The 27712-nt window shown below is 43.8% G+C and overlaps 1 protein-coding gene across 2 annotated transcripts in view; it reads left to right on the plus strand.

Moving 5' to 3' along the window:
- ptprn2 (protein tyrosine phosphatase receptor type N2) overlaps window positions 1–27712 on the plus strand; it is a 115109-nt gene that overhangs the window by 5862 nt on the left and 81535 nt on the right. For both annotated transcript variants that reach the window (XM_034573105.1, XM_034573104.1), the window contains exons 2-7: window positions 9280–9330; window positions 15961–16074; window positions 23358–23611; window positions 26125–26578; window positions 26726–27022; window positions 27271–27311. In XM_034573105.1, coding sequence (XP_034428996.1) covers window positions 9280–9330; window positions 15961–16074; window positions 23358–23611; window positions 26125–26578; window positions 26726–27022; window positions 27271–27311 — 1211 coding nt within the window. The remainder of the gene's footprint in view (window positions 1–9279; window positions 9331–15960; window positions 16075–23357; window positions 23612–26124; window positions 26579–26725; window positions 27023–27270; window positions 27312–27712) is intronic.

A 27712-nucleotide genomic window follows, 5' to 3' on the forward strand; every position in this document is an offset into this window, starting at 1 on the left:
GTGGTTGTTGAGACGAGGGAGTGGGAGCAAAGAGGCCGGCTGCGCGGCTGCTGCGTCTTTACCCCGACAAATGTCAGCGGCTCGTGAGCGGGAGGAAGTCAGAATTGTGGGTTTCAAGGTGGAACCCGGAAGATGCTCGGGGTCAAGGAGGAAGCAGGGAAGGTTACGTCACATTTTTCCCGAGGAGCACCGCTCTTCTTTGACACTCTCGAAGTAGAATTAAATTACATTTCAACTGGATTTCTTTTTACTCCTCGGGGACTAGTCAAGTGTGAGAATATGGTGCATTACCCCCCCCCCGCTCCATGTACTTTCTCACCTCCTCATATACCTGAGCCTCACGCCCCTGAGACAGTGTGTGAAAACATCCTCTGGTAGTAAAAGGAGCAGTGAAAGGTTCGGTTGTGCCTTTTCACAACTGTTTTCCGTTGGCCCAGATGAAACAGTGTTGGTAAAGGGATCAGTCACGGGGTCACCTCCGTGTTGTCGAGGCAGGATTTAATATGATGAGGACAATAAGGCCGTGATGAGGATTGTGAAGGCTGCGAGTTCAGCACCAGGAATTAATCTCTACCACCTCAGCTGTGATTAAAGCAGTAATGCGTCGGCTCCGTGGTCGGATGACGCTGATTAAGGCTCCGCACCGTTTTCTCAGTGCAACAGGAAAACAAGATGCACGGCAGAGGAGAGACACTGAATCCTATTTCTTGTAACTAAGTGGAATGACTGCTGTCATCTGTTAAGTGTATTTGGTTTGCAGCAGTGCACACGGAGCTCTAATGAAACAGGGAGTTTGCAGCATCATTCCAAAGCTGCTTGTTTGATTTGGTGGTAAAGAGGATGCACCCTGCCCCACCCCCCTTTATTTGATTATGCTGGTGTATCATGACTTTGGGAGACAGCTCACAATGGCCTCATGTTCCAATCATTATTTTGATATGAACAATGGGTCAAATTACACCCAACCGATACGATATCAGCTTCTGAAAGTGGCCAAAAAGTTCAAAAGGGAAAATTTCAAACATCAGGCACTGTAACCAGGAGCGTTTCAAGGGACTTCTGGGGCCCCGGGCAAAAGGGACCTGTGGGACCCTTCATCTAATCAACCCGCCCCACCCCCAAGAAACACAAGATTGCAAACCGCATAATTTGAATCTCTAAACATTTCTTTTAGTATTGGAATCACAGACAAGTTGCATACAAAAAAAATAGTAACATTATTGCAGTGTCCTGTGCACAGTGGAACATAGAATTTAAGTGGGTGGTTCTTAGTAAAGTAATCAGCTGTTATTAGGGGGCCCCTCTCAGCTTAGTGCCCCAGGTATGGCCCAGTTTCCCTATCTTAGAGCAAAGCCCCTGTGTGTGACTACTGCTAATACTTCGAATATCAAATGAAGAATTATAATCGTCCTACCACTGGGCTCATATCATACTGGTGAATTGTTGCATGTAGAATAGGAATAAGCAGGGATGATTAGGATTGAAATGGTGCAAGTTAGTGTTTGAATCGAGATGTTTTCAGCTGAAGGGAAGATTTTCCCTCTGGATCAAGTTATTGGTAAGACTCAACTATGATTCTCATCCAGAACAGACTCAGTCACTTGAGAAACATACACTCATATGTGTGTTATGGAAAGATTTGTAGATTTATCCTCAAGCTACATAAATATTATTTCTCATCAGCAATACCGAGTTGCCTGAGCAGGTGAACATGTGGATACAGTCTCATGGACCTTTTATCTGCATTAACACAACCTAGAAGGTGCTCCGATCTGCAGGTGTTGCAAAAATGACATCAAGAATGTTATTCCGCCTGCATTTGCCTGCTGGCTTCACGTCTGCAGGAAAGTAGAGCCCAAACCCTGCAGTGCTGCGATAACCTGCACTTTAAATGAGGTTCAAATGACTCATAAGAGTTCAAGCTCCTACTTCATCTGGAGGACTGGAGGTGTCCCTCGGGCGCCGGGCTGTGTTGGTGCACTCGGAGCTCCACGGCACGTTGGAAAGAGGAAGCTTAGCTGTTTGACTCGCTCTGGTTCTGCACTTCAACAGCCAATAACACCTCAGAAGAGGGGAGAAAATCAAACGTCTGAATCATTCAGCGCGGGTCAGTGAAAAGGTCAAGCTGGCCTATTTCTGGGTCCTCTGTTGCCACAGTGACGCTGCCATCTTTAATTCATGGCTGTTGTCTGGGCCGTCGCCTGCGGCTGGCAGCTGAGTGACTGAGAGTGACCTGCCTGCCCAGGAATTCTCTGGAAAGTCGGTTAAAAAATGTTTTTTGTCACACTCCTCTGGGTGTCAGGTGGTTTCACGTCAGGTCCCCTCTTCAATCACAGTGACCTCAAGGCCCCCTCACATCCTGCTTCGAGCTCCGGCTAATTATTCACCCAGTTGTTAAGTGACTTCAGACTAATTCTCTGATGAATTACTTTTGCCTCAAAGGAAAGGTTTAGCATTTTAGCAGCTACAGAAATTGGATTTAGATACGATATGATTATATAATAGCACAGTGTCCTATTGGGTAATCTGATGAGCTGCCATTTTATCTTGTGGGTTGTGTTTTTCTTTTGTTTGTTTCCATCTGTTTTGCCCCATTTCCCATCTTGACGTTCAGATGAATTAAGCTTAAGAAAATCAGCTGCTGACCATATATCTTCATATTTATAAGACAACTATGAACCTGGTTATCAATCGTTCCATCTCTTGGAAAGAAAGAGAATATGTGTATTACCCCAAATGACAAAAAGCCACAAAATTTCCATTTTTCTGAAAATAATGATAAAAAAGAAGCCTCAACAGTAATGTAGAGAAAATGAATCATTCCCCACATGAATTATCCCAGGAAAAAAAAAATGGTCTCCTCGTGAAACATAAGTGCCACAGTCTTATTCAAACATCTGTTGTAACAGCTTCCTGTCATGTTCAGATGAAAAGTGCGTGGGGGGGGCGAACGTATGAGAAATATTTGAGGCTAATGATAAAGCAGCCGCCGCCGAGTCGCTGACATGTGACATGCAGCGTCTGACAACAACAGACCTTCTGGAGCAGAGAGAAGCTCGGAGCCATGTTTAATTTTAGCAGGAGCGCGCCTTAATGACACAAGCTGTTTGGATCTGCGGACACGGTGTCAGGCCGATGCTGATTTGCTTGCAGGTGATGTTCCTCTCTGCTGTCCCTGCTCCGGCCGCGCTCTCTTTTTCAATTCACTTTTACTGCAGCTGCACTGTTCAAAAATGGCTCTTTTTTGGCTCACAGGTGTGTATGTGTGTGTGTGTGTGTGTGTGTGTGTGAGTGAGAAATGATTCAGGTGTCCTTGGTCGTAGCTAATAATTATAATAAAAGACACGTTGGTGGCCGCAGAGAGTGAATGAAATATGTCCTAAACTGCAGCACGCTTGGGGAGTGGCCGTCCTCGCTGCCAGCCTCCCAGCGTCCTCCTTGGCCCCTCAGACATCGCAGATGGTATCCCGGCGCTGGCCAACCACCTGCGAGGGAAAGCCAACCATCAAGTCTCTGACTACATGTTCAGCCTTGGGTTCTGCCTCATCAGGACATATTTAATGTTGCAAGCAAGGTCAGCCAATCACGGGCCGAGTGTCTGATACGGTCTCGGTCAGTTCCTCCGGACCCGGTTCTGCTCTCAGTTGTGTGATAAACGGCCTGATAATGTCCAGGCGGAGATTAGCTGAGATTAACAAGGTTATATTATTTTCTAATGAGAAACTCCAGTCGTGTTTTATGTGATTGCTTTTCTCAAAATGACCTTAAATGAGCATTTCCCTTCAAAAACACCCCCCCTCTCTTATTTCACGCCCGGAGAGGAGGCAGCCGTGCTGTTATGTGACGTGCTGCAGAGCTGAGACTGTAGCTGAAGGTGAATTGTGTGTGTGTGTGTGTGTGTGTGTGTGTGTGTGTGTGTGTGTGTGTGTGTGTGTGTGTGTGTGTGTGTGTGTGTGTGTGTGTGTGTGTGTGTGTGTGTGTGTGTGTGTGTGTGTGTGTGTGTGTCTGTGTCTATGTGTGTCTGTGTGTCTGTGTCTATGTGTGTCTATGTGTGTGTGCTGGTCCCTGCTTACTTATACAGTGGGTGCACTTGCTGCCCTCAATAGCAGTTAGTTGTAATAGGGCGCGCGGGGGGGCACCATGGGAAAGTGCCTCTCTGCTGCAGGGCTGTGGATCGGGGCCTCTGAGAGGTTTAGGTCACAGGTAATTGAACCAGGTTCATTCTTCTGCATGCTAACATTAGCATCTGGAGGAATCGTTATGCAAAACCCTGCACAGTGCACTGCATATATTTAGCAGAGACACACTAATGAGACTGGATTCTCTTAAGATCTGTGGAGCCGTGTTATTGCTGTTGCTCGGTCTCCTGAGAGTATACAGCCTCTAACTAACTATCATTATATCAAGATAAAAAACTGTGAACTCACCCACTGCTTTCATTGACCCTCTGGATTCTCCTCTGCAAACTCTTTTTGTAAATTAGGTCTCATGCTGCCTATTTTTGGGAGGAAACTACTGCACCTGTAGTCAGCTCACAGCTATACTGCCACTGCTAACTATTATTTACACCTTAGAATAATCTGAAACTTTTTATTTTATGACAATCGCAATTACTCACAGCCCAGTGTGACATTTACTCTGCATAAATGTGTCAATTATCAATTCATCCATTGATTGAAAATGAATTTGCTGCCATTCAGAGGTGATTTGATCAGATTTCAGTCATTTAGTTGTATTTGAATCAAAATCAAATGAGAATAGTTGCTGATATTTTGTCTTCTATGATTGCAAAGTGAAAACAACGTCACCAACATGACATCACCATGGGCTCTGGGAATTATGAGAAAAATGAATGCTAGATTAATGAATGATGAAATTGATCATGCATTACAGAATTAGTTTGATTAATCAGCTTGTTTATAATAAAGCTGCATCACGACCCATTTGTGCACAAAGCAGAAATGTAAAGCTCGAATGAAACAGTCCGAGGTCTGAGTGCGATGATAATAAAACACTGGAAAATCAAACGCCGCTCCTCGGAGACGAGACGAACTAAGAAGCAGACTCGCATCGTGTCTGTTGATCCTCCACAGCACATCCCACTGAGACTGTACTCAGCTTGACTATCAGCCTGTTTCCCATTGAAGAGCTGCTGCCATTGATCCGCGGTGAGGTTGACATGGTAACGGAGCATCATCACTCAATAGCGAGTGCGGCCCTTCTTTTTTTTTTTTTGCGAAGTTCATTTTGTTTGTGGAATTATCTCGTACGCCGAGAATCACAAGAGACAATGTGCCTGTTCTTTGTCAGGGCGCTTCATTAAGATATAGCCTGGACACTTCCCCCCCCCCCCATCAGCTTTCTTCCTCCGTCACGATGGCATCTTTTTTTATTTTATTCGCCTGAGGTTATCAGTAGCATCCACTGTGATTGCATTTTAATTAAAAGGCGCCATTTTAATCATCTGTGGCGTGGTGTCGGAGAAAAGGGGATGTGGCGTTATCAATCCTATGTCCCTGCCTATCACACACTTGCACGTGCATGCTGTCACGCGCGCACAAACCATGTCTGACTTACCACGGTTGGCTGGATGCTTCATTAAATGGAAGGTTGTAATTAATATTGAGAGCTGACAAGGCCTCCCGGAGAACTCAATGATTTAAGCAGGGAAGTGATGAAGAGGTGAAGTTGAATGGATTGACACTAATTGCAGCGTGATGAGATGCATGGTCAAGAGGGAGCGTGCGGCTCCTACAACTTCTAAACACGACTCCAGAGGAGTTTGTTTCTCTAAATGAGAATGGATTCACGGAAAAATAATTAATGGCTCTGATTGATGAGTCAAAAGGGGTCATTCTAAGTATCTACCAATGACGAGTCCTTCTTTGTTTCTTATTTTGTCCTATAACCCAGATGCATAGAACACTGCATATCGACACTAAGCCTCCATTTAACTTGTCTTCATTTTTATCTGGCTACAAGGAGGCTGCACAAATAGTGTTAAAGCAAAACTGACACATGTGCCAAATGCGTTGGCTACAACTTTCACACATTCAGCACAGACATGGAGCAGCATTAGCACTCATTTGCAACTGTGTTTGTGTCCAGCTGATACATGTCCAATATTATTTCCAATATGAGTCCAATATTCTCTCTCTGTTTTGAGGGAGATATGATAATAATGATAATCATAATTATTATTATTATATTAATAAACTATGTATATATCACTTTAAACACACAACAAAACACAAATACTGCAATTAAACATTTAAAAACACAAGACGATGGTAAAAACATTTAATTTAAAGCCATTTAAGAAAATGCCTTCTCACTGAGGCAGTGTTCTCTTTTAAGATTCTTTCTTTTCTTATTTAACAAAAGAAGGTTTCCCAAACAGTGAAAGCCGTGTATCACCGGCCGACTCAAGTCTTGCCGTGGGTACAGAGACTAAAAGTTGTTAAAGAGATCGAAGTGTATACGAGCAGGGTTATAAGGGAGGAGGGGGGGGGGGTCTGCTACTGTGTCTTTAGCTGATAAATGCCCCATTATGTTCACTATCTTGTTGCTTCCTTCGTCTGACTGTCGTTTGGTGCTAAGTTGGTAGTGTCCAGTTTGTTCATCACACTTTCTCCATTGAAAACAACCATTTTTGCACTGATGAGAATAGTGAGAGTTCCAGGCTGTTAAACCAAACCTGAGCTGAAGGGATAATTCTCTCTGGGTTTGCCTCCCTGAATGACCCATGTTATCTTATAAGTATGTACGGTTTCCTATAGAGTGTCCTCTGATATCTTTACAGAGGCGTTTCAGAGTTATCGTGGTCGGTTGGAGGTAGAAAGTCTTTTACTCCATAATCCGTCCATTAAAATGAGAGATGAATGAACATTGTGTTTTTGAGAAAATCCATTTGCGGTCTTGCCTTTGCAGCAGCGAGTTGTTGCAGTTCAGCTCAGGACATCATGCCATTAAGTTTTGTTCCAGAGAGCTGAGTGACCTTCCAGCTCTGTGATGGCTGATCCCCCCCCCCCTCTACATCATTGCATAGCCATTCTGCTGACATATGGAAGTCATTACCTCTAAAAGGTGCAATTTCCCTGAAATGTGTCCTCCGCTCCGTGACAAAAAAAGTCTGCATAGTGTCCCCATGTAATGAAGATGCAACGCGGGTTAACCTTTAATAATTGCAGCGGAGTAAAGATGCGAATGTCCAACTTGAAAAGAGGAAACGTGAGGAAATGTCGGAGCGAGCGACGCCCGAGAAGCGTCCTGATTATCTGTCCTGTGTCAATTGATTAACAGACCTCTCCACCTGTCCCTCCTCATTATTAAAGCAGTCTGACGGAGGCATCTCCTCCTACTCAGCCTGTTCTTCATCCACGGTCGCGAGCGGCTCGTTGACGTCCGTCGAGGCCGCGGGGGGGCCAAGAGGGTGCGTCCAATCCCGTCGCTCCTTCTTGATGGCCGGAGGGAGAGAGAGAGAACAAAGATAAAAGAGGTGGAGAAGGAGCGAGGCTGTTTACGCATTTTCTCTGCAAGCGCCTCTACTCTCTCATATTAAACTGTCAGGAGCTTACTGAACAAACACAAATGCAATGTTCTAAGTGGCTCATTTCATGGCTGAAGCTCTGTGTTATTGTGTGGGCCTGGTTTGACCCTGGATGTGTCATTACAGTCAGCCAACAAGACAAGAGGAGTTTTTTTACCCTGCAGACTTTTTTTCTGTCTTTTCCTGGAAAAAACGTGTAAATGCGGAGGATCACCTGCACAGATCGGCGAGCAGAACAATCAGTCCTCGACTCCCCGCAACTCCCACGTGTGAAATATGAACACAGGGAACAGGCTACCCATAATGCTCCTGCCATCTGTTCATTTATTAGTCTGGAACACCCAGCCCTGGTCCAAGCGTTAAAGTTCATTAATATTCATACAACATTCATTTATGGAAACGTTGCCCATGGAGTTGGGCTATTAGTGTCAGAGACAGGATAGGAGAAGTCACACTAATTGATGATTGATGCCTCTGCCATTAGCAGCGAGGCCCACAGCCAAAGTTAATGCAGTACTAAGCTGCACTTTCATAGAGCGGTGACATATTTAGAAATTGCGACACCGAGCTAATTTTGTTCTGCAGTTTAGTACATTGTCTGTACCTTCAGTCGTTAATGCTTACGGACTCCATTTATATTCAATAATTTGCTGTGCTTTGTTTACCGCCTGTGTTTGAGGTGTAACTGCTGCACAGTTAAGTTTCCTTCTTCTCCAAACTTATCTGGATTCATGTCATAAGTGTGAGGCTGCATGCAGCTAACTTTCCATCATCGATTTAAAGAGTAGTTTAATATTTTGGGAAATATCCTCATTTGTTTTCTTGCCAAGAGTTTGATAAGAGAATCAATGCCACTCTCTTGACTGTCCGCTGATAACGAAGCTGCAGCCAGTTGCCTTATAGATTGGTGAGCAGCTCGTCTGGTTCTGACTGAGAGAAACAAAACCACAACTTGTCAATTTTATACTTTTTACAGGTTGTTTCTGTGGATAAAACAAACACGTTATAAGAGCTGGAGACGTGGATGTTACCTTCAGGCAGAGTCTGAGTTATTAAAGCTTCAGTGTGTACGATTTGGGTGAAAGGGATTAAATATAAAATAATCCTAGTGATGTTTTCACTAGTGTGTTTCATCCAAATTGTACGAATTGTTGTTTTCTTTACCCTAGAATGGGCCCTTTATATTTATATACCTTCTATCTACATTTTACAGTGGCCCAGACTGGACAAACTTAACACCTTTTGAGTTTGTATGGCAACTGAAGGCTGCCACAGGTTCTCTTTCATGTTTGGAAGGGGAGGGTGAGGTGAGGGGTATGCAGCTGCAACATGCAACTTCACCACTAGATGTCACTAAATTCTACACACTGAACCTTTAAAGGAGATGTATTATGCACATATTTGGGTTATTACTTGAAAAGGTTTACATTCTCTAATGTTCAGAAATCGCATGACTTTTCTTGCACTGTCCATTGCTGCAGCTCCTCTTTTCAGCCTCTGGGTTTTAGTACCTGTCTCTTTAAGCCCCCCCCCCCCCCCCCCGATTGGCCAGGTGTCCCACTCTTGTGTTTGGTCAACTGCTTCCAGTCTGTGTAGGAAATGTCGGCCTTTACGTTTCAGAGAATCTCAGTTTTGAGACTTCTCCATTCAATCTGAGTGTGTTGTTTCTCCAGACCACAGTGATGCTACTTTGTGAGGAGCCGTTAACTTATTTATATCTCCTATTTCAGGTTGCCTGTTTGAAGACGAGCTGTGTGCACCGTACGAGTTCTGCGTCAATGGTAAGTCAGACTCACAGGGTCGTGCTCGCCCACCACACCTCATTATATAGCACATCATCTCCGTGCTATCAGCCAACGCAGCTCTAAAGCCGTCCTGGCTATCATTCAGGTATTTATAGCTGGATGGTGACTGGAGAGCTTGTTGGGAGTCGGGCTGCAGCAGCACAGTATAAACTCACAATAGTTGTCTCTTTTTATTCCTCCAACAGACATCCAGGCTCTTTGATCAATACGAAGAGGATGTTTTCCCTTTATACACCCAAACCGCGAATGGTCATGACCTAATCATAAAAAACCATCTTGTCACGGACGACGGATGTGTGTGTGTTAGTGGTTGCCATGACGACACATCATCCGATGAATGAAGGGAAAGCGTCCGGGCTCTTCACATCGTGGCATTCAGCCGAAGCTCACAGAGGGCTTTGATTTTGAACGGGACTGATAGCATGTCGATATTCAGGATCATCCTCACGACAGAGCCGCCGTCGAAAGGTTAATGTATTCTCCCATAGAGAGGGGGGGGGGGGTTCATACAGTATTGTTGTTACAGGTGTACAGGGGATCTACATCCATACAGCGCACGTGTGTCCTTGTCCTCGGAGGGATGGTGATTAAATGCTCACGCTTTAGTGGTTGTGGGTTGTTTTTGTTCATCTTAAAATCAATTTCCCAAACAAGATGAATCAAACAAAGGGAGCGCTCGCTCACTGACAGATGATATCAACGCAAAACATGATGTGACCTATATGAAAGAGCAGAGACTAACACACAGGTGCCACGATGAATATTAACTTAAAGGAGGAGAGTGACCTTAGGTAACACTTTTTCTGTCTGTCGCCTATAGTCCCTTGTTTTGTGGATGATTTAAAATATATATTTGTTCTTATGTTGATCTGTTTATTCTTAAATTCCTGTTTTGTTATGTTTTGTTTGGGTTAGTCAAATTCTCACGACTGCAACTAATGATTATTTTCATTACAGATTTGTTTTTTCCTCAAGCTTTAGGTGATGTCAACTTGTTCAACCACCCACGCAACATAGTTATTGACAGAACATTGCCGCTTAATAAAAAAAATAAAGTACTAGGGGACAGATTTTGTTGCCTTTGGATAGAGTCACTGCTTCCCCCTTAAAAAAAAGCTTTTTTATGTTTTTATATTTTAGCAACAGACACAAGAGTGCTATCAGTTTTCTCATCTTCGCACAAAAGCAATCAAATATTATTTCCCAAAACGTCAAACTATTGCTTTGAGATGTGTTTTTTTTTTTTACAAGGGGGGGGGGGTCTAATAACGAGGGGTAGTCTGTAGTTTTAAGATTTGCATGTTCATATTTAGCTATCTCCACCCTTTCACTATAACCCAATTTTGCAGAAAACAGGGAAGGAAAATGCGGCATGGAAGATAAATATATTTAAAAAAAAACCTGACTTTAATTACACAGACTGCCTCAGTACAGAGGGGAGCCGTGCGTAGCCTAATAGAAAGCAAGTGCTGACAGCTCCACAGAAAAATACCCGCAGGCAGAAAGGAGGGTTGTGGCTGAGGGTTTGTATTATGTTTCATTATGAAGCTATTGTGCGGGGATGTGATGTGATGTGAATGGTCACTTATTTTGACATTTGACTTCAATTCTCCTAAGTCTTTTTTATTGTAGCTTTCATTTCTTACTACCGGCGAAAGAAAAACACCCATATTATCCCTCTTAAAATGTAATTACAGACAATCTTGCTCACTGGAGGCAAATATTTATATATAGAGGCCGTAATGTTGTACCTAATATGCAAATAATTCAAAGTCTATACTCAATCTCCGGGCTGTCACTCTGCGTCGGACTCCTGCAGCAGCAGCCGCCACACAGGGGATGAGTGGGAATAACTAGGTCTGCCACTTCAACTCTTCCCACGGTCCCTGAAGGTGTAACCTGGTTTATTCTGGGCTGGGCCAACCGGGCTCTTCTTCACCCGCTCTGTTGCCATGCAAAGTGGCTGAGGGGGGAAGGAAAGGGGCTTGTGTGAAGGAGCCGCTCTCTGCGTGCTGTACTAACCCCCCCCCCCCCCTGGCTTTAATGTCAAAATGAAAGCAGATATCTCTTTATATAAAGTCATCTAAATCAATTCCAGATGTATAACATGCACCTAATAATCATCGCTTCTGCATCTGATTCACTTTTAGCCTCCCCCCGCCGTGCAGGACACAATTTCACCAAATTCTAAACGACCCTTTTGATGCTTTTAAAACAAAAACACAAAAAAGTCTCGAGCTGCATGTTGAAAATCCCTCCAGCTAATGATCCGGCTACAGCAGACAGGGGAATAAAGAGCAGTGTTGGCATTGTAGCAGTAAAGTACAATTAACAGAATGTAGGTTAAATATGAATATTCATTGTAGCATAATGCTCATGTGGCTTTGATGCTGTGGAAACACATACATGCACTCAGACAAGCAACACAATGAAGATATCTAAACGCTCTCGGTTTTGTATTTTCAACAACAATGTTTCACTTCTACGGGGGAAAAAAGGGTCGTCCAGAGACCTCTGGTGACTCTGAGAGCTACAAGCTGAGAGTGGAGCCACGGCAGCCAACTCTGACTCAGTGCGAGACAATAAAAAAGTAAAAGCATCCGAGGGGATAAAAACTTTTTACAGGGCAAAAAGCCGCAGCTGATCCGAGTCTATTTCGGGAAAGCGCTCCTCCAGTATGTTGTGCTTTAACTCTAGATGTCATTGTGTCATTGATTAAATAGGTCAATTACCGTCCTCCATATATCATTTGATCCTCTGCTGTCATAGCTCATTTTGGAACCGACCTCTTCAAATCTGTATTCCCATCTTCAGGGGAATACTCCCCCCTATCCTCTGAAAGGATATGTATTTGATTAACCTGGGACTGGAAAATGCATTTTAATTTGATGCAACTCTCCAGAGTCTGTGGCGTCCTGGTACGACGGTGCTGCGCCAAAGTACAGCAGATAAGTGCGACATGTTTCCCCCGAGGGCACCGGTTGGCTCCTATTAAACACTTAACCAGTGGTGTTTTATCGACCAGTGGTTATCTCGCCTCCACTTGAGCCAATAGCGCCTGAATCGTCCGCACTGTATTTTAGATTTAAATGGTTCGGGCGACGCTTCTATTGATCCCGGCTCACAATAAGTGCAACTGCAGCACTCCAAGTAGCCACTGTAAAATCTATAATGCTAAACATTTTGCGTGGGGAGAGCACAGAGGCTGTTGGTGCAACATTCAATTTGAAGTCAGGGCCGATGTTGTGCATATGGGGCCCCAAGCAGGATAAGTTTGCAGTGAATAGTTAGTTTAAAGATTTGTCTTAATCATTATTATAAATCATACATGAGATCAGTTTTTTAATCAATGTTCATTTTCAAGCCTTGTTGTTGCAACAAGGATTTCGTTAAATTCTCCTCTACTTTTTAAAAGGGCCTTATCTACAAATAGATATTTTGTCACTAGGCGTTCTTCATCTGTATAAATTAACATCATTAGTTTCACTTCTTAAATCCAAAAACAAAATTGATCATCTTCGCTTGTGACCCGGTCACATAAGACTGTAGCAAGCGTGACATTAGCAACTCTACGATGTTTGAGTTTGGGAGCCCCCTGGTGGCTGTAGGGGCCCTAAGCAGCTGCTTATTAGGTTCATAGGAAGGGCCGTCCCTGTATGTAGTCCTGAGAAACATTTAAGTATTAAGGATAAACTCAAGGTTTAACAACAGGTATAAGCTCTTTAGAGGCAAATATGTAAATATAATGGGAGACGCAAACAGATTTGTTCATAAAAATAAAAATCAATAGACTGTGTCTATGCTCTTTGCTAAAGCTCCGCGAGTCTGGTTTATCTTTATTAATTTCTGTATTTACATGTAGATTACAGTGCATCCAGGAATGTAATTATCATTTCAGAGCAGAGATTGTCAGAAACTCCCCCCAAAAAAACCAGCCCTGAATAATTGGTAAACACTTCATTAAACACATCCTGATCAATTTGGTTTGTGTTACTGCTCCTTTCTTTATTAGCAGACTACATCTGGCCGGTCTCGCTGCACTGATTTGGGCCGATTCATTTTCGGGGATTGAGTCGCGCGGCTATTACACCTGTTCCAATACGTCTTAATTTGCCTCCGGGGTCCGTTCTCCTCTCCTCTCCTCTCCTGACGTACAGTCTTTTTGAGAGACGCCTTCCAGACTGTCAGCTTTTAGTGTTTGCTCCTGTTATCCGACAGCATTAGCTTTCACAGTTTAAACAGCTTTAGTGGCTGCCGGGTGTCGCCCTGTCTGTCACAGCAGGAGAGGAGACGCCGTCTGGGTTTTTAGAGCTCTTTCTTTTTTTGGGGGGGGGGGGGGGGGGGCTGACAATCTTCTTTATTTCTGTCAACATGCTTCTTATCCAGGCGTAGCTGCTCTTCAGAGAGAATGCCACTGATTTGAAGGGTTTTAATAATCGACTGAGGGTTTCTGTGGCCTTTTTTTTTGTGCCTCATGGATTATATTGATCGAGGGTTCATTTGTATTGCAGTCGCCTTTTGTTCGGCACAGTGACAACGTCAGTCTTGTCGAGCGCGACCGGATCTACTGTCAGTCAGCGTAATATTTCCTTAAACCCGCCGCTCGGCTCCATTTGCCTCCTTCTCAAACAGCCTCGAGGTGCCAGACGTCGTCCTCGTGCACTCATGCTGACTCTCAGATATTTGATTGCACTTCATTTCTGCTATTTCAGATTTTGGACAACCCTCCACTCACCCGACGCACATGCTGCGCTCGTCCAAGCCTGAAATTAAAATGTTGTTTTCACCCGTCATAAGTAGAGTTTCATGCAAACTGTCACCTACAATGAAGCATTACGGCTCGTTTTTTATAATCTCAGTATTGTAAAAACGCTATAAATCGACAGAACAGTGGTTTGTGATTCATGATTCAAGTGACTCTGAACGGTTCAGTGGCACATTGATAAATCCATCTACTGTTTCTTTGTTTTGAAATACCTCGGATTTTCTATTTTTAAACCCATTAAATCCCTGCGTGTCTGTGCGTCTGGTTGCTATCGGGAATGTCCCTGACGACGGAGGAGGAAGTGTTTAATGGCGGGGAATTGCCATGGAAACCAATGAGGGATGCAGCCCATCAGACATTTAACAGTTCCCCTCATCTCGTTATGTCACCAGCCTCCGTTTTGTTTTCTTACATAATGAGTGTAAGCGTCTCGCTGGGAAAAAAATAAATGATCGCAGATGTCCTTCTAGAAAATGTACCCTTATTTTGTCATCGCATTAAACCAAGTCACCTGTTCCGATGCATCGTTAGAAAAAGACGAGACAGTTGACGTCTTGTGATTCAGACGCGGGGGTCTGTGGGTGTGAAGGTTTTTCTCTGCGCTGCTTGAGATCTCAAAATAACTCCACAGTGTTGTACTGTGTTGTCTATGCTAATCCGCCGCCTCCCATGGGCTCTCTTCCTGTACAGAGCTGTCATTTAACAGGTCGTAGGCGAAGGGGGGGGGGGGAGAGCCAGGAAAACACCCGCTTCTCATTTAGAATCATTGTAATTATCAGTGGCTGAGTTTTACACCCAACATGGCACTGTAATTATATTCGTTTCTTTTTTTCTTTTTTTAACTTGAAGATGAAAAATGATTCTCAGTGATGTTTAAATAGATGAAATTTTAAAAAAGGGAGTATTTCTCTTTTCAACCTTTTATAGAAAGTTGAATCCTGACATGCTCGTCTCTGTCAAAATGCATTAATGCACTTGTTCACTCACTATTCTTATGTCCCAGGTGTGGAAAGATGTCACTGGAGTAGAAAACTGAAAATTGCCATTTATGTCAGTGTTTGTCTTCCCTGCGTTGTCCGACGTGTCGCCGGGCATCAATCGTACCAGTGACGTCTGCCGTCATTGTCCGACATCTTGGGGCTAATTAATGTGATAGTGTGGTGCATGACAAAGTGTTGATTCACATCATTAGATCCCATGTAAACACTGTGGAGTTCTCACACATGCTCTCATACAGTGATATGAAAGACACACTCATACACAAGAATATCCTCTGATCAAATCTGCAAGCCTCATCCCTAGAGGTCATCTCTGAGGGGGGTTTTCATGTTTTACGTTTAGCCAATCAGATGCTTGGATTTCTCTCTCCAGCTGAGAGGAGGTGACGACGCAGGTCATTTATATTCCAGCCATTACATCCACACACTTCTCTCTGACCCCCTGAGCCTCGCCATCCCTCAGAGGTCTAGACCAGCCATTGAATTATGGGGCTGATAGGGACTATGTGCCGTTGGTTGCCTAGCAACCTGCACTGAGTGAGGCGGGAGGCCCGCTGATAGGGAGATTACCAGGGTCCCTGATAGTCCTTCCTGTCATAAATGGCTGCTTATCGTGGCGCTGTCGGAGGAAAAATGTCAGCTAGTAGCTCCTCCAAAACAGGAAGTGAGAGGAACACAGACACTGACGGTGCCACACGCAATTACTACGTCTGATCTGGGCAGGTGCATCTCATTTTTAATCACCACAGCCACAAGAATGGGCCGGATGTTGAGTTTGGTGTGTCTGACTATGAGTCCCTGGTGAGTGTGTTTTCACCACTCTCCTCTTTTCTCCTCCTGCAGACGGGGTGTTTGGACGGTGCCAGGAGTTGGCCGGTGGTCACCTGTACACGTACGATATTTCTCCCTCTGCTCTGCAGCGCCTCAGGATCCTCCTGCAGAAACTGGCTCACAGAGGTACACGCCGCCTCTTCGCCTGTCCGTCTCTGTCCGTCTCTGTCTCAGTGTCTTTCTTTTCCTCCTCGACAGCTTTTATCAGTCGCTTGCAGGGCTCCTACAGCAAACGCTTGTCAATTGCTATTGTGTGAAGCAAGCCAAATAAGCCAAGCTGTCCCTTTGGCTAGCGTGGCGCACACCACCACTGAGCGCGAACAGGAATCATATCAGGCCATTGTTTTGCCATCATCGCCTAACTCCACCAGCCAATCTAATTGGCCTGTTTGCTGTTCGGAGATTTAGAGCTAATTTTGTGCATGAGTAACTGTGAGGTGTGTAATCACATGAGCCAGTCTCTCCTCCTCAATCTATGGCAGCAGCTAATGTGCTTGTTATGATGGGTTACACCTTTAGGGAGATACCGCATCTAAAAAAAAAAAACTAAAACTATTTACATCAGAGGTAACAGTAAAAGTCATTAGGAATGAAAGTTGCAGCAGGAATTTAAGAATTTGTGGTTCTAGTTTCACAACCCGGAGCCTTGTTGAGTTTCCGTTCTGCCAACACAGATTGTAAGAGTCTCATGTCATTGATTACGTCACGGCTGGTTACTGGCTGTGGTGGAACAGAGCCTCCTCGTGCTGGTGGAGCCTCCAGGCAGTCTGCTGGACGGACTCATTTGCTGCTAACCAAATGGCTCTGGCACTTTTAGTAACAGTATCCTCTGCCCATGAACAAACAGAACAACAGTAAATATAACGTATGACCCGAATGATACCCTTGAATTTTTTTTATTCTCTTTTTATTGCAAATTTTTTATTACAATTACAAATATCCCTCATTATGTCTTCCCTTTTCCTTTTCCCCCTTATTCTACATGAACAATACACAAGATAAAGTAAACTATAAGTTAAAAAACATACAAACCAATGCACTATTTAAGGGGACCACAACTTCTTGATGATTTATTGGATGTTTTCTGTTGAGAAATATAGAGTTTTGTATAAATTCAGTGGAATAATACAAATACAGGGTTCAGATTTATGATTAACTAATTGCTAGTGTAACCTAGCAACCATATGCACATAAGAACAGCTGAAAATGCAGACAGTGAATATTTACTTAGGATTAAATCTTCTCTCGAGGGAAAATCCACTCAGTCAACAATGTCTCGTAAACTCTAAATGAATTCATTGACAAAAGAGAAGTCTATGTTTTTCTTTGTAATTAGCACCAGTTACAGTTTCAGGAATTGTCAAATCAGTAAAAAAAATGGTTTTACAAAGCAAATTATTTTTCTCCACATATTCAGCAGCGTGTAACTGCAATCCCGAGCCACCAGGGGGCAGTAGACACCTGCAACTCAGACCGTGACCACAAACATCAGCCCTCCAAACATAATTGGCTTTGCAGGCCACTCTGAGCTTAATATCTTTTAACAGGCGTGAACCAGTGTTGAAAATCATTAAGAGTACGCAGTCGGCCAGAGGAAATCATACCCCAAAAAAAGGAAAAAAGAAGTGGGAGGAAAAAACTGTGCAGTGATGAATATGAAGCCGGGCGAGACCACACATTCATTCTAATTACTGGAAATAAACAAATGAGAGGCAGCGGGATGAGAAGAGATCCAGTGTGTAATTCTGTTCCCGCTCCGTTTGAAGAGGTGTTAAATCCTTTTAGATGCTTCTCGTCCTCTGACCTTGTGTGTCTCCCCCCACCCTCCCCCCCCCCCACCCTCCCCCCCCCCCCACCACCACCACCAACCGTTTACAGACGCCGCAGACATGACATCATCACTTTGAATCATTTTCTGTCTCTGTACAATCACATCCACAGACACGAGCATTATCTTCCGGACGGTTCCACAATGCACCGTTAATGCTCGCCGGGCACGTTGTTCTTATCGGCTCGGCAGCTATTGAGGTGTCATCTTTTGAAACGTGGGTGGGTGGGGGGGCAGACGGGGTTGTCGAGACCATTGTACTGGAGCCTAAATTGAAGATATGAAGGGGAAGGGGATGGGGGGAAATTGGGGGGATGAACATCAATGGGATTGATTTACAATCCTCTTTATCTTGCATCGGAGACGCAGGTAGAAATCACACAATCTCCGCTCACTGCTCAACACCAATGTCATTCAGATCAATAGACATTGACCCCGGTACAAAAGGGCTGCATCTCCATCGGCAGAGCACATTGTCTTGGTATGACATTTTCACCACAAGGACTTGTCTGAATGCAAGGGACTGTCATCCGGCTGCCGATGACTTTAATATCGCACAGCAACCCAAACCAGTCCTCCCTCTGTGTGCAGCCGTCGTGTCGTCCACTCGGTTCGTAGCCATGCAGGTTGCTGTCATGTTGCGTTGGAGTCATTACGGCTCTGCTAAATATGTGTTGATGCACACAGGAGCTAACTGCGTCCGAATTATTCGACGTACAATATATTCAAAAGATGGAGCATTTAATTGACCGCACCGCCCCCCCCCCCCCCCCCCTTTAAACCCCTCCTCCGAACGGCGACTGTCCAATCATAGCCTAGCAACTGTAACTAGGCGCATCGACTCTGTCAATCTTTGGATTCTCTGCATGTTTGAGCACCGTGCACGGGGCTGAAATGAAAATGAAAGCAATACTCTCTACTTCGTTTCAAGAGTCTGGAGGGTGGTGTGTGTGTTTTTTAGATAAAAACGAGAACACATCTGTAAAACTGTGAAGGAGGAGCTTAACTGTCTCTATCTGCTCTAATGTAAACTGCAAACATTAGCATTCCTGACTATCTCTCTTCCTTTGGAAATAGCTTTATTATCTTTATTATTATTATATTAAGCCAAGGTGCATGCTAATAAATTAGCTAATAATAAGGAAATTAACCCTGTGGGAATCCAGATGCTACAATATCAAGTAACAAGTGGTTCTTGTCCAGCTCTTCAAGTTTACACTCTGGCAGCCTCACACAGTCTTTTTCTACTGTAAAAGGGAAACTACTTTGTTATTTGTATTATTTCTGAAGTGCTTAAGATCGCATAAAAGAGTAAAACTACAAAGGAGCTGTGCTACACTGGCAAGTCAAGGTCCGATGGGCCTTAATATCCACCATTGTCCACTGGGTTCAGAGGAATCTGTATGATCTCTCACCAGAGTATTTTTAGAGAAAGGAATCATAACCTTAACCATTCTGGTTGTGTAGGAACAGAGGGAAATTACACAAATATTACCAAAACAAAATAAATCTACACAGTAAGCAAACCATGAAGATGTCAATAACATTGTAGTTACTTTTCTAATTATAATACAGTGCTCAAGTCAGTGTTGCCAGGTTGACCTCCTCTCCTCCAGCTCTTTTGATTGACACTGAGACAACACTCAGTCCAGGAGCCTCAGCTCAACAAACAACAACTTCAAAACCAAATGTATTTTCACTTCATTAAAACTACAGTGACATGACGTATTGCATTATAAGTTTTTTGTCATCATCCCTCTAAACCAGGTGGTGGGTTTGCTCCCTCAGTCACAGTAAGCGTGTTCCGTGTTAACACAGGGTTTGACAGGTGTAGCAAGAGACAAGAACTGAGGGGTTTTTTTTCCCCAAGAAAAACTGCTTCATGTCATATTTACGCTGTCGAGCTCATGAGATCAGAAAGAATCATGTCAAACTGCAACAGGAGCGCTGCCGATCTACCGCGTTAAACTACAGTAACCTGCAGTCCATCGACCCCCTGACCTTGTGCGGAGCTGCAGAGGCTCTCGTAGAACAGACAAGTCAAGTACGATGATGCATCGTGACATTTGCATTAGCTCCATTGACAGGAATTGTCAGTCAGGGAGGAGAGTCAGTGACCATAAACTAACACTGTGTCACTCCGGTGCTACTGAAACCACGTTACTCATGGTCGGGTTTCGCTTTCCTGCACAAACTGACTTTCTTTGACAGACAAGCAACACAAACTAATGTTGTTCCTCCTCATACTCTGCTCTGTCGTTCCTTGACAACCTTGCCAGATGGTTCTGAGAGAACAGATACTCTGACTCTCTTCACACGCAGAGTGAAGTTATGAGGAAAAGAAGAGAGCTTTCGTTAAATCATTCTCTGTGAGTTCAGATCTGTGAAGAAGGCAGTTCTTTTGAATCCTTGTAGAGGTTCATCAATTGGTTTGCAGTCGTGTCAGACACTGACGGGTTATTGCAGGTCCTTGGAGGACCTTCACCGCACTCAACAAAGAATATAATGACATCCTTTTATACCTCACTGACACGCTGGGTGGGGTCGGCCATTACAAACTCACACTGTGCAGCCGCACTCTTCTTCAAACCCACATAACTTTATTTGAGCTTAAAGCAGAACTCCAAAAATGCTAAGTATGTTGCAGGTGTAGAGAACAAGGAGTTTTTTGGGGTTTAAATCATCAACTGTTTATAAAGATGGATCCCACTGACCAGAAATGAAGCCAAAACATCCCAGATAGAAACGCTGCCATCTTGCAACAAGGATGTGATTTGGAACCAGACTAGTAGTAGCGAGCCGCGATGGCGAGATCCTGTAAACACACGCTCGGCCAATTGTGTGTCAGTCTCAGCTGTCAATCATGATGTTCCCCTCGTTTTTTAAAGCATAAAATAACCTTATTAAAACCAAACTTTAAAGCTTTCAAGCTTTAAACGTGAGAAATGTGAGAAACCACTTTTGACTTTTCATGTGGTCCATGTCCCAACAGCTAACATGGAGGAGGCAGGGTAAAGTAAAGCAGAATTTGAATTTGTATTTCCTTTTGCTCATATGATTTACCCCAAACTGCTTCCAAAATATGAAATGACATTTAAAAATAAATGCATGTACTCTTTTCGGGGGGGGGTGCCACACCATTGCACTTTCGATTTTAATTCATATCTCATATTTGGATTGACACGTTTAATTTTGACTAATTAGGCAGAACTCGCTGCTAAATTATTCACACCCTCTTCCACTAATGCCTTTAAAATGAGTCGGTGGACAGAAGTAAAGGAAAAAGGGGAAAATCTGCATTTCAAAAAAACGCCAGATGAAACAACAAGACGTGTAGACAGGATCCCATCTAATAGGCTCGGAATATTGAGGAGGGCCCTTCTCTCTCTCTCGCTCTGGAACTCGTAAAAACAGACGCGAGGCCAACAGAAATATCTTGCTTGTGTGAAAGCTGTTGCGTTAATGGCGAGGCGTTAATTAACCGAGCCATGTGCCACAGACGGCACGCCATCCTTAACAAGCAGAAACCGGCACTTAGCGATGGAACCTGCTCTTTCTCCGGACCTGCCGATGAATTTGCATGACATCTAGCTCCTCGGTGCCAGGATAATCAGCCGAGGGGTGGATTGAGAGGAATCCAACCGTAAAGGCCCCGAACCACTTCTCCTCCTGACTTTTCCTTTCACAAAACGCCTCATTTTGATTCTGTAATTTGCGCCTCCTTCCCCTCAAGTGAGCCCATCGCAGGCTCTCAAAACATGGTATGTATGGAAATGAGCGCATTCCCCAGGAGACAACCGGGGATAGAGGTGTCACACTCAATGAAGCTGTTGTGGCGCCAATCGCATGTTGACTCTGAACCCGTTTAACCGGCTGCAGTTAAACACAGGTAACATATGGATCCTTCAGGGCCATGGCCAGATCCTCCTTACCCCATCACGGCTCATGACGGCGTAAATGATCATCAACACGTTAATATATAGCAAATATAGAGCACATCGGGTAAGCCACGGGTAGTTAACTGTCATTGTTGTACGGATGGATGGCCGAGCTGCGTTCCAGAACACTGACAACATACGCTGCTTTGTGCTCCATTCAGCGCTGCCAAGAATGACTAGAGGCATCTGTAGCTGCTCTGCATTGCTCAGATCCTCATCTGGTGCTTATGAATATCTGTGAGACTACCCGGTGTCTATGGGTGACAAACCAGGCTAATGAAGACATTCTGCCGTGGTGGTGCTCCCATTCTTTCATGTATTCCTACTCAGGCTAGTAGTTTATTGCATTTTAAATATGTCCACATCATTAAGAGCAGCATTGTTTCGAGATGAGTTTGGCTAAAGGTGAGGAATGTGGCAACTCCGAGTCAGAGCCCGCGCCGCAGCATAATTACTTTCATTCTGCTGAACCGCTGAAAAAATGCCTCTGCGGAATGGAAGTGTCATCAGTGAACATCTTGGCATAATAAAAGTATAATATCTGTGGTATTTCTCTGCTCTTTGCCGATGGAATGCTGTGCCTCTTGGCTCACTGGGAACGGGGCCATGTTTTGGGTATTTTTTTTTTTTTCTTCCTTTGCTTGGGTAGCTCCATCTGGTCCTGGCACCGCCGCGCTTTGCCCCTGCCCAGGAGTTCTGCATCCCAACTATGTGTTGGCAATTAGCAGAGATGTTGGCAAGGCGTCCGGCTGCAGTCTGACATTCTCCCCGGCGTGTTGACTGGATGTGCCGTGTGTGTGTCTTTGTATACATGTGTCCATACATGTGTGCACAAGGAGTCATGGCTTCCCGGTTTGTGTGCTGCAATCGAAGCCTTCCTACCATTATAATCCATTCTAGCTGATTTGGTTTGTACTGTTCGTTCAACCCATAATGCAACAGTAAAAACAATGATCCGAAAGTTACCTAAAAAGTTTCAACCCCTTCCCCTGATATTTTCAATCTAGAAGATGGGAAACTGTTTATTGTTTCCCGTCTTCATTTTAAATGATATTTTGGAGTAATATCCATTTGTTGACATGGACGACCCAACAGCCGAGCAGGAGCAGGATCTTTCAGAGATAGGTGTTTTCATTTTATGGTCAGATATCAACTGTATTGTACTTTCCCTCCAGAATGTTCTATGTCGATATCATAGCTTCAAGTAAAAGTCAATTCATCCTCCTCCGTTTCTATGAGTGATGTGTTCTAATCAATCAAACAGTGAAATAATCATCACGTATGATAAATCAATTGATATGTGTAAGAAAAACAGTCCAGAAAAGTCCAGAAAATGAAGAAAATAAAAAAGGTCAGACATTTTTAACCTCACTGCCTTCAGCAGAAGTCCTTTATATAAATTTAAATTTTAGAGTCAAAAAATAATGTATTATTATTTTCCAGGACCTTCAGCTGGTATTCATATTCTAGTCTTTCTCATATATTATTCAAATGATCCTCACTTATCTTCAGGCTCTGTCTCCTCTGTTTCATGTCTTCATTGAAGTAGTTTCTGATCTGGACCTAGCTAAAAAATATATATATATATATATATTTTCTCAAGCTGATTTCGAGTTTCAATGGGACCTCGTTTTTTCTCCCAGGTCTGACATGGCAGGACGACATCACTCAGCAGGTTATCTCCAGAGAGCTCTCCAAGCTGAGGAATGTCCCCCTCCGCCATCAGGCCACGCCTCTGAGCCCCTCCGACCGCCCGAGTGCCTACAGCAGCTCCAGAGACAGAAAACTGAGGCCTGCGCAGGTGGAGCTGAGCAAAAACCTTCATCAGTACCTGACGGGTCTGGGCTTCCTGCCTCAGGCCGAGGTGGACGCACAACGAGAGGGAGCCAGAGTTCAGGTAAGACGCCTCCTCGCTGTAGACTTGTAACAGTTGCTGACATTTGAGGGGCGCACACTACGATTTTTTATATTAAGTTCAGTTTGCTCTTCTCAGTCTGTGAGAACAGTTGTATAACATCGTCTGCGGCCCTGGTTGATGTTCCCTGTTGATATTGTTAGGGTGAACTTAACTTGGGCCCCAGGCTTTTTAAAATGCAGCCTCTTACAAACTGGGAGTGTAATCGAGCAGGAGCACTTTTAAAATCTATCTTCGACATTTCAAGTTGTTGGAATAGCGTCTAAAGAAACTTGCTTTATTTAAATGTCACAGTCTAACTGCTTGGTTAGAGATATACAGTAGAATTTATGACCAAGGTCAAAGCTATAAATATTGCTCTACACTACATAAGTAAACATAACAATAAAAAAAAACACATTTCCTTGGCTACATTATAGACGGGCCTCTTCCCATTCAAGTTTAAAAAGAGTCAGTATCCGTCTTTTCCCGGGGTCGCCCTCTAGTCCCTGCTTTGCTTTTGTTTCCCGCTTTCTGTCTTCTCCCCCCCCCACCCCCCCCCCCCCCCCCCCCCCCCCCCCCCCCCCCCCCCCCCCCACGTCTCCCGCTGAGCAGGGACCCTTTTACACAAAGATCTTCCATCACCTCTTTACATTATTCAGTCCTCATATTTAGGTTGGAGCCCCGGCTTTGTGTGAAATGTGCTCGGCATCCTTCATAGGCGAGCCGCGTCCTGCTGCTGTGTCAGTGCTGCCATAATGCAAAGTTGAAGAGTTCAGGACCTTCCTTATTGATGAGATGAGGCCCCTTTGTTGTGTAGTGTGATGGAAAAAGGCAAAGATGGTTTGCATGAATGGCGGCGCACCCCCCCGTCTCGCTGTGCTAATGCCATTATGGCCTCACAGTATGCCGGGCTCGGAGAGACTGACATTTTCTCTGTATACATTTGAAGGACAGAAAATGGCACCAAGGGAGATAGCTAGTATTAGTGCTGCAGCAACATGGATAATAACGCTGCTCAGCGGATCGGATATATATATATATAGTATTATCAATTGAAGCGTGGGCCCTTATAATTCAGACAAGAAGATTCCTCTCCCTCACAGAGCAGAAGGGACGACTGCAGTGCCCCGACACATACCTGTGCCCCGGTTCATTGTGTCGTAATACGGCGTCACTTAGAAACTCATATGGCCAACTTTGAAATCAGATGACTCATATATATATTTCTTTGCTTCTCAGATAAGGGATTGCTGCTACTTTTGGTGGATATGCATTTAAAGTTTGTTGTGTGTTGCGGAAATGCATGAAATTACACTTTGAGTGACACTATCTCATCTACGATTTCCATAATGCAATTTCCAAGGGCAGTTGTCTTTGATCTAGAATCCCTATTCATATCCTGTCCTGTCTAGTCGAGCCCAGGTTGCTTCTCCTTTTTATACCAAAGCCTGTCACAACAATGCTGACCCAGTACAACCCGTTTAATGTTCTCATAGGAAGAGAAAGAAAAAAAACTAAAGGTTGAATATTTATCATATGAATTTTGTCACTTCAGCTTTGCAGAAATGAGCGAAATAAGACAAAGACTCCACAGCTACATACTAGACGCTTTGAACTAAATGCTGATGTCAGTGAGCCAACATGTTAAGTGTAAGATGATGTAATTTAATCATGTTCAACCTTCCAAAATCCCAAATATGTTCATATTGACATCTCATGAGACAAAGTGATGCTACGAATCCTCACAAACGAGAACACGTTGGCATTTTCATTTGAATAATCGACTATAAAACAGTTATTTTTGTTATTGAATAATCAACCAGTCACTGCCGCTGTACGTGGCACCATGATACTGGTTAGTCTCACTAAAATGAGAGTTAGAAAAATTTGGACCTTTTAAATTGATGTTCACAAATAAATTCAAACGGGTTTAATTATATTTAACGATGACGTAAAAAATTTAAGCAGTTCATTTCAGCCTTTAATGTGCTGTGTATATATGCAAACACATCCCAATACGAGCCCACACCATCATCAATCTTTAAAATCTACTTCAACTTTCAGGACCTGTGATGGAGATGAAGGTCACAGAAGCACCTGTCTTCTGATTGGACTCTGCTCTGTGATCGGTCTGTCACTGTCCAATCAGATTCAGGTTACAGAGCAAAATTCATTCTCGTAACTTCAGCATCACAGAGCGGGGGGGGGGGGGGGGGGGACTTTTAAGGAGTTTTACACACAGTGGCTGTAGAGATGTTAATAAAAGTGCTTCTATTTATATATGTACATATTTTTATGTCTTTGTGTAACAATAAATAGTCAATTTTTTCTACAAATACAAATATGTTCTGCACATGTGCAAACCTGAGTTTCACATTTAGAATTATTTTACAAGCTCAAATCTCTTTTACCCCTAATTTGAGCCGATATCATTCATCTGTAGCATGGCTGTAAATATTGTTTAAACAGTTTCTGATATTTTAATCGTTTTAAATGTGCATGTTTTGTTAAAGAATGAAGACATCAAGTCTGACGGTCATTTGGAGTCCGGCTGGCCCAAACCCCAGCAGGGCTGGAAGGAAACCACTCTCTACAGCCTGCAGAAAGGAGCCGACCATCCTCCTGTCACCAAAGTCTTCACACAGAGTGGCGAGGGCAGGCACCCCAAGCTCAGTGCAACCCTCTCCAACCAGGACCCAGCAAGGAGCAAGCTGCTCTCCAGCCACCTAGAGCGGCTTCTTGCCGGGGCACCAGTCGCTCAGCAGGGCTCCCCGGGTGAAGAGGCTTCCTGGCCCAAAGGAAAACTCCATTACCTGAGCTACATCCGGCCGGCTCTGAGTGAAAATGCAAAGCTGCAGCCTCAGGAGGCTTTTGGCTCCAAAACCCAGAGGCCTAATCTTGACAGACTGCTGTTCAAGGCCGGTACAAACCGACTGGGTGCCAAAGAACCTCTTAGTGTCATGGATGGTAAGATCAGCCTTTTTTTAAAGCTTCTTATACACTTTGGCTTTTATATCAGCACCAAAAAAGTTTGTCTTTTGATTATGGGAAATAATATTGAAATGCTGTTTTTTTTATTGTGGATGGTCTTTCTTCACTTCTGTCCCCCTCCAGAGCGGTTTATCCAGAATGTGGTGAATCAGCTGGGAAGGCACAGCATCAGCATGGAGGCTTTAATGGGCAAAGACCTGGACCAGCTGGCTGAAGTCATCACAGGAGCTCTGCAGGAGGCGGACAAGCAGCAGCCCGCCGTTGGGGCGCGGCCAGGAGAAGGAGCTGCTGCCTCCAGGGGGGACATGGACGGTAACATGGAGCCGCCGGCAGATATACAACTGAATCAAGACCAGGTCCTGAAATCAGACAAAGGGCAGGATCCAAACCAGAAAGACACACTGGCAACGAAGCAGCAAGGTGGGTGTGTGAAAATCAACAATGAGAGTAGCTATGTTTTTATTCTGTCGCAGATATAAGACGATGCAGCATTGTCATTTATAAATGTCTAAATAGTGCTTTGTTTATATAATCTCCATATAAAAAGCTGCCAAATATATTTCTGAGTCTTTCATTTTGAGTCATAACTGTTTTGTTTTTTTTCTTTGCTAAATACAAAAGAGTGCTTCAGTTTTCACACAATCTGCTCACATTGTGTTTGTTTCCAGGCCAACAAATAGACGGTGCAGACAAAGAGCCCGTTGACAAGGTGAATTTAAAATTACTCTGCTCAACCAACAAATTGGTTTCTAAGGGAGGGAGACACACAAACTTACACTTTATTCACTTATTGGTTTCAAAGTTGTGCAGACCAGCGTTTGCTTTTCAATTCTTAAAAAACAGCTTGAAAGAGAAAAACTCACAACTGCTGTATCTTAGAACGTGTCTTGAACTTAAAAACCTGACAACAACATGTGTTTAGCTTTTAGGAAGAAAGCAAAACCTTTAAGAATTTGGAATGTAAAAAGATGTCATCAGACCTTAACACAGCAGACTCAGTCTTAAAAATGTCGGTGAATGCAACACAAATTTTACTCTTTATAATAGAACTCAAGTCGGTATTCAAGTTATTATTCCCCTTTGAATTTTATAGCATCTCTAAAGCAAAGT

This window comes from Hippoglossus hippoglossus, chromosome 20 (assembly GCF_009819705.1).
Source record: "Hippoglossus hippoglossus isolate fHipHip1 chromosome 20, fHipHip1.pri, whole genome shotgun sequence".
NCBI lineage: Eukaryota > Metazoa > Chordata > Actinopteri > Pleuronectiformes > Pleuronectidae > Hippoglossus > Hippoglossus hippoglossus.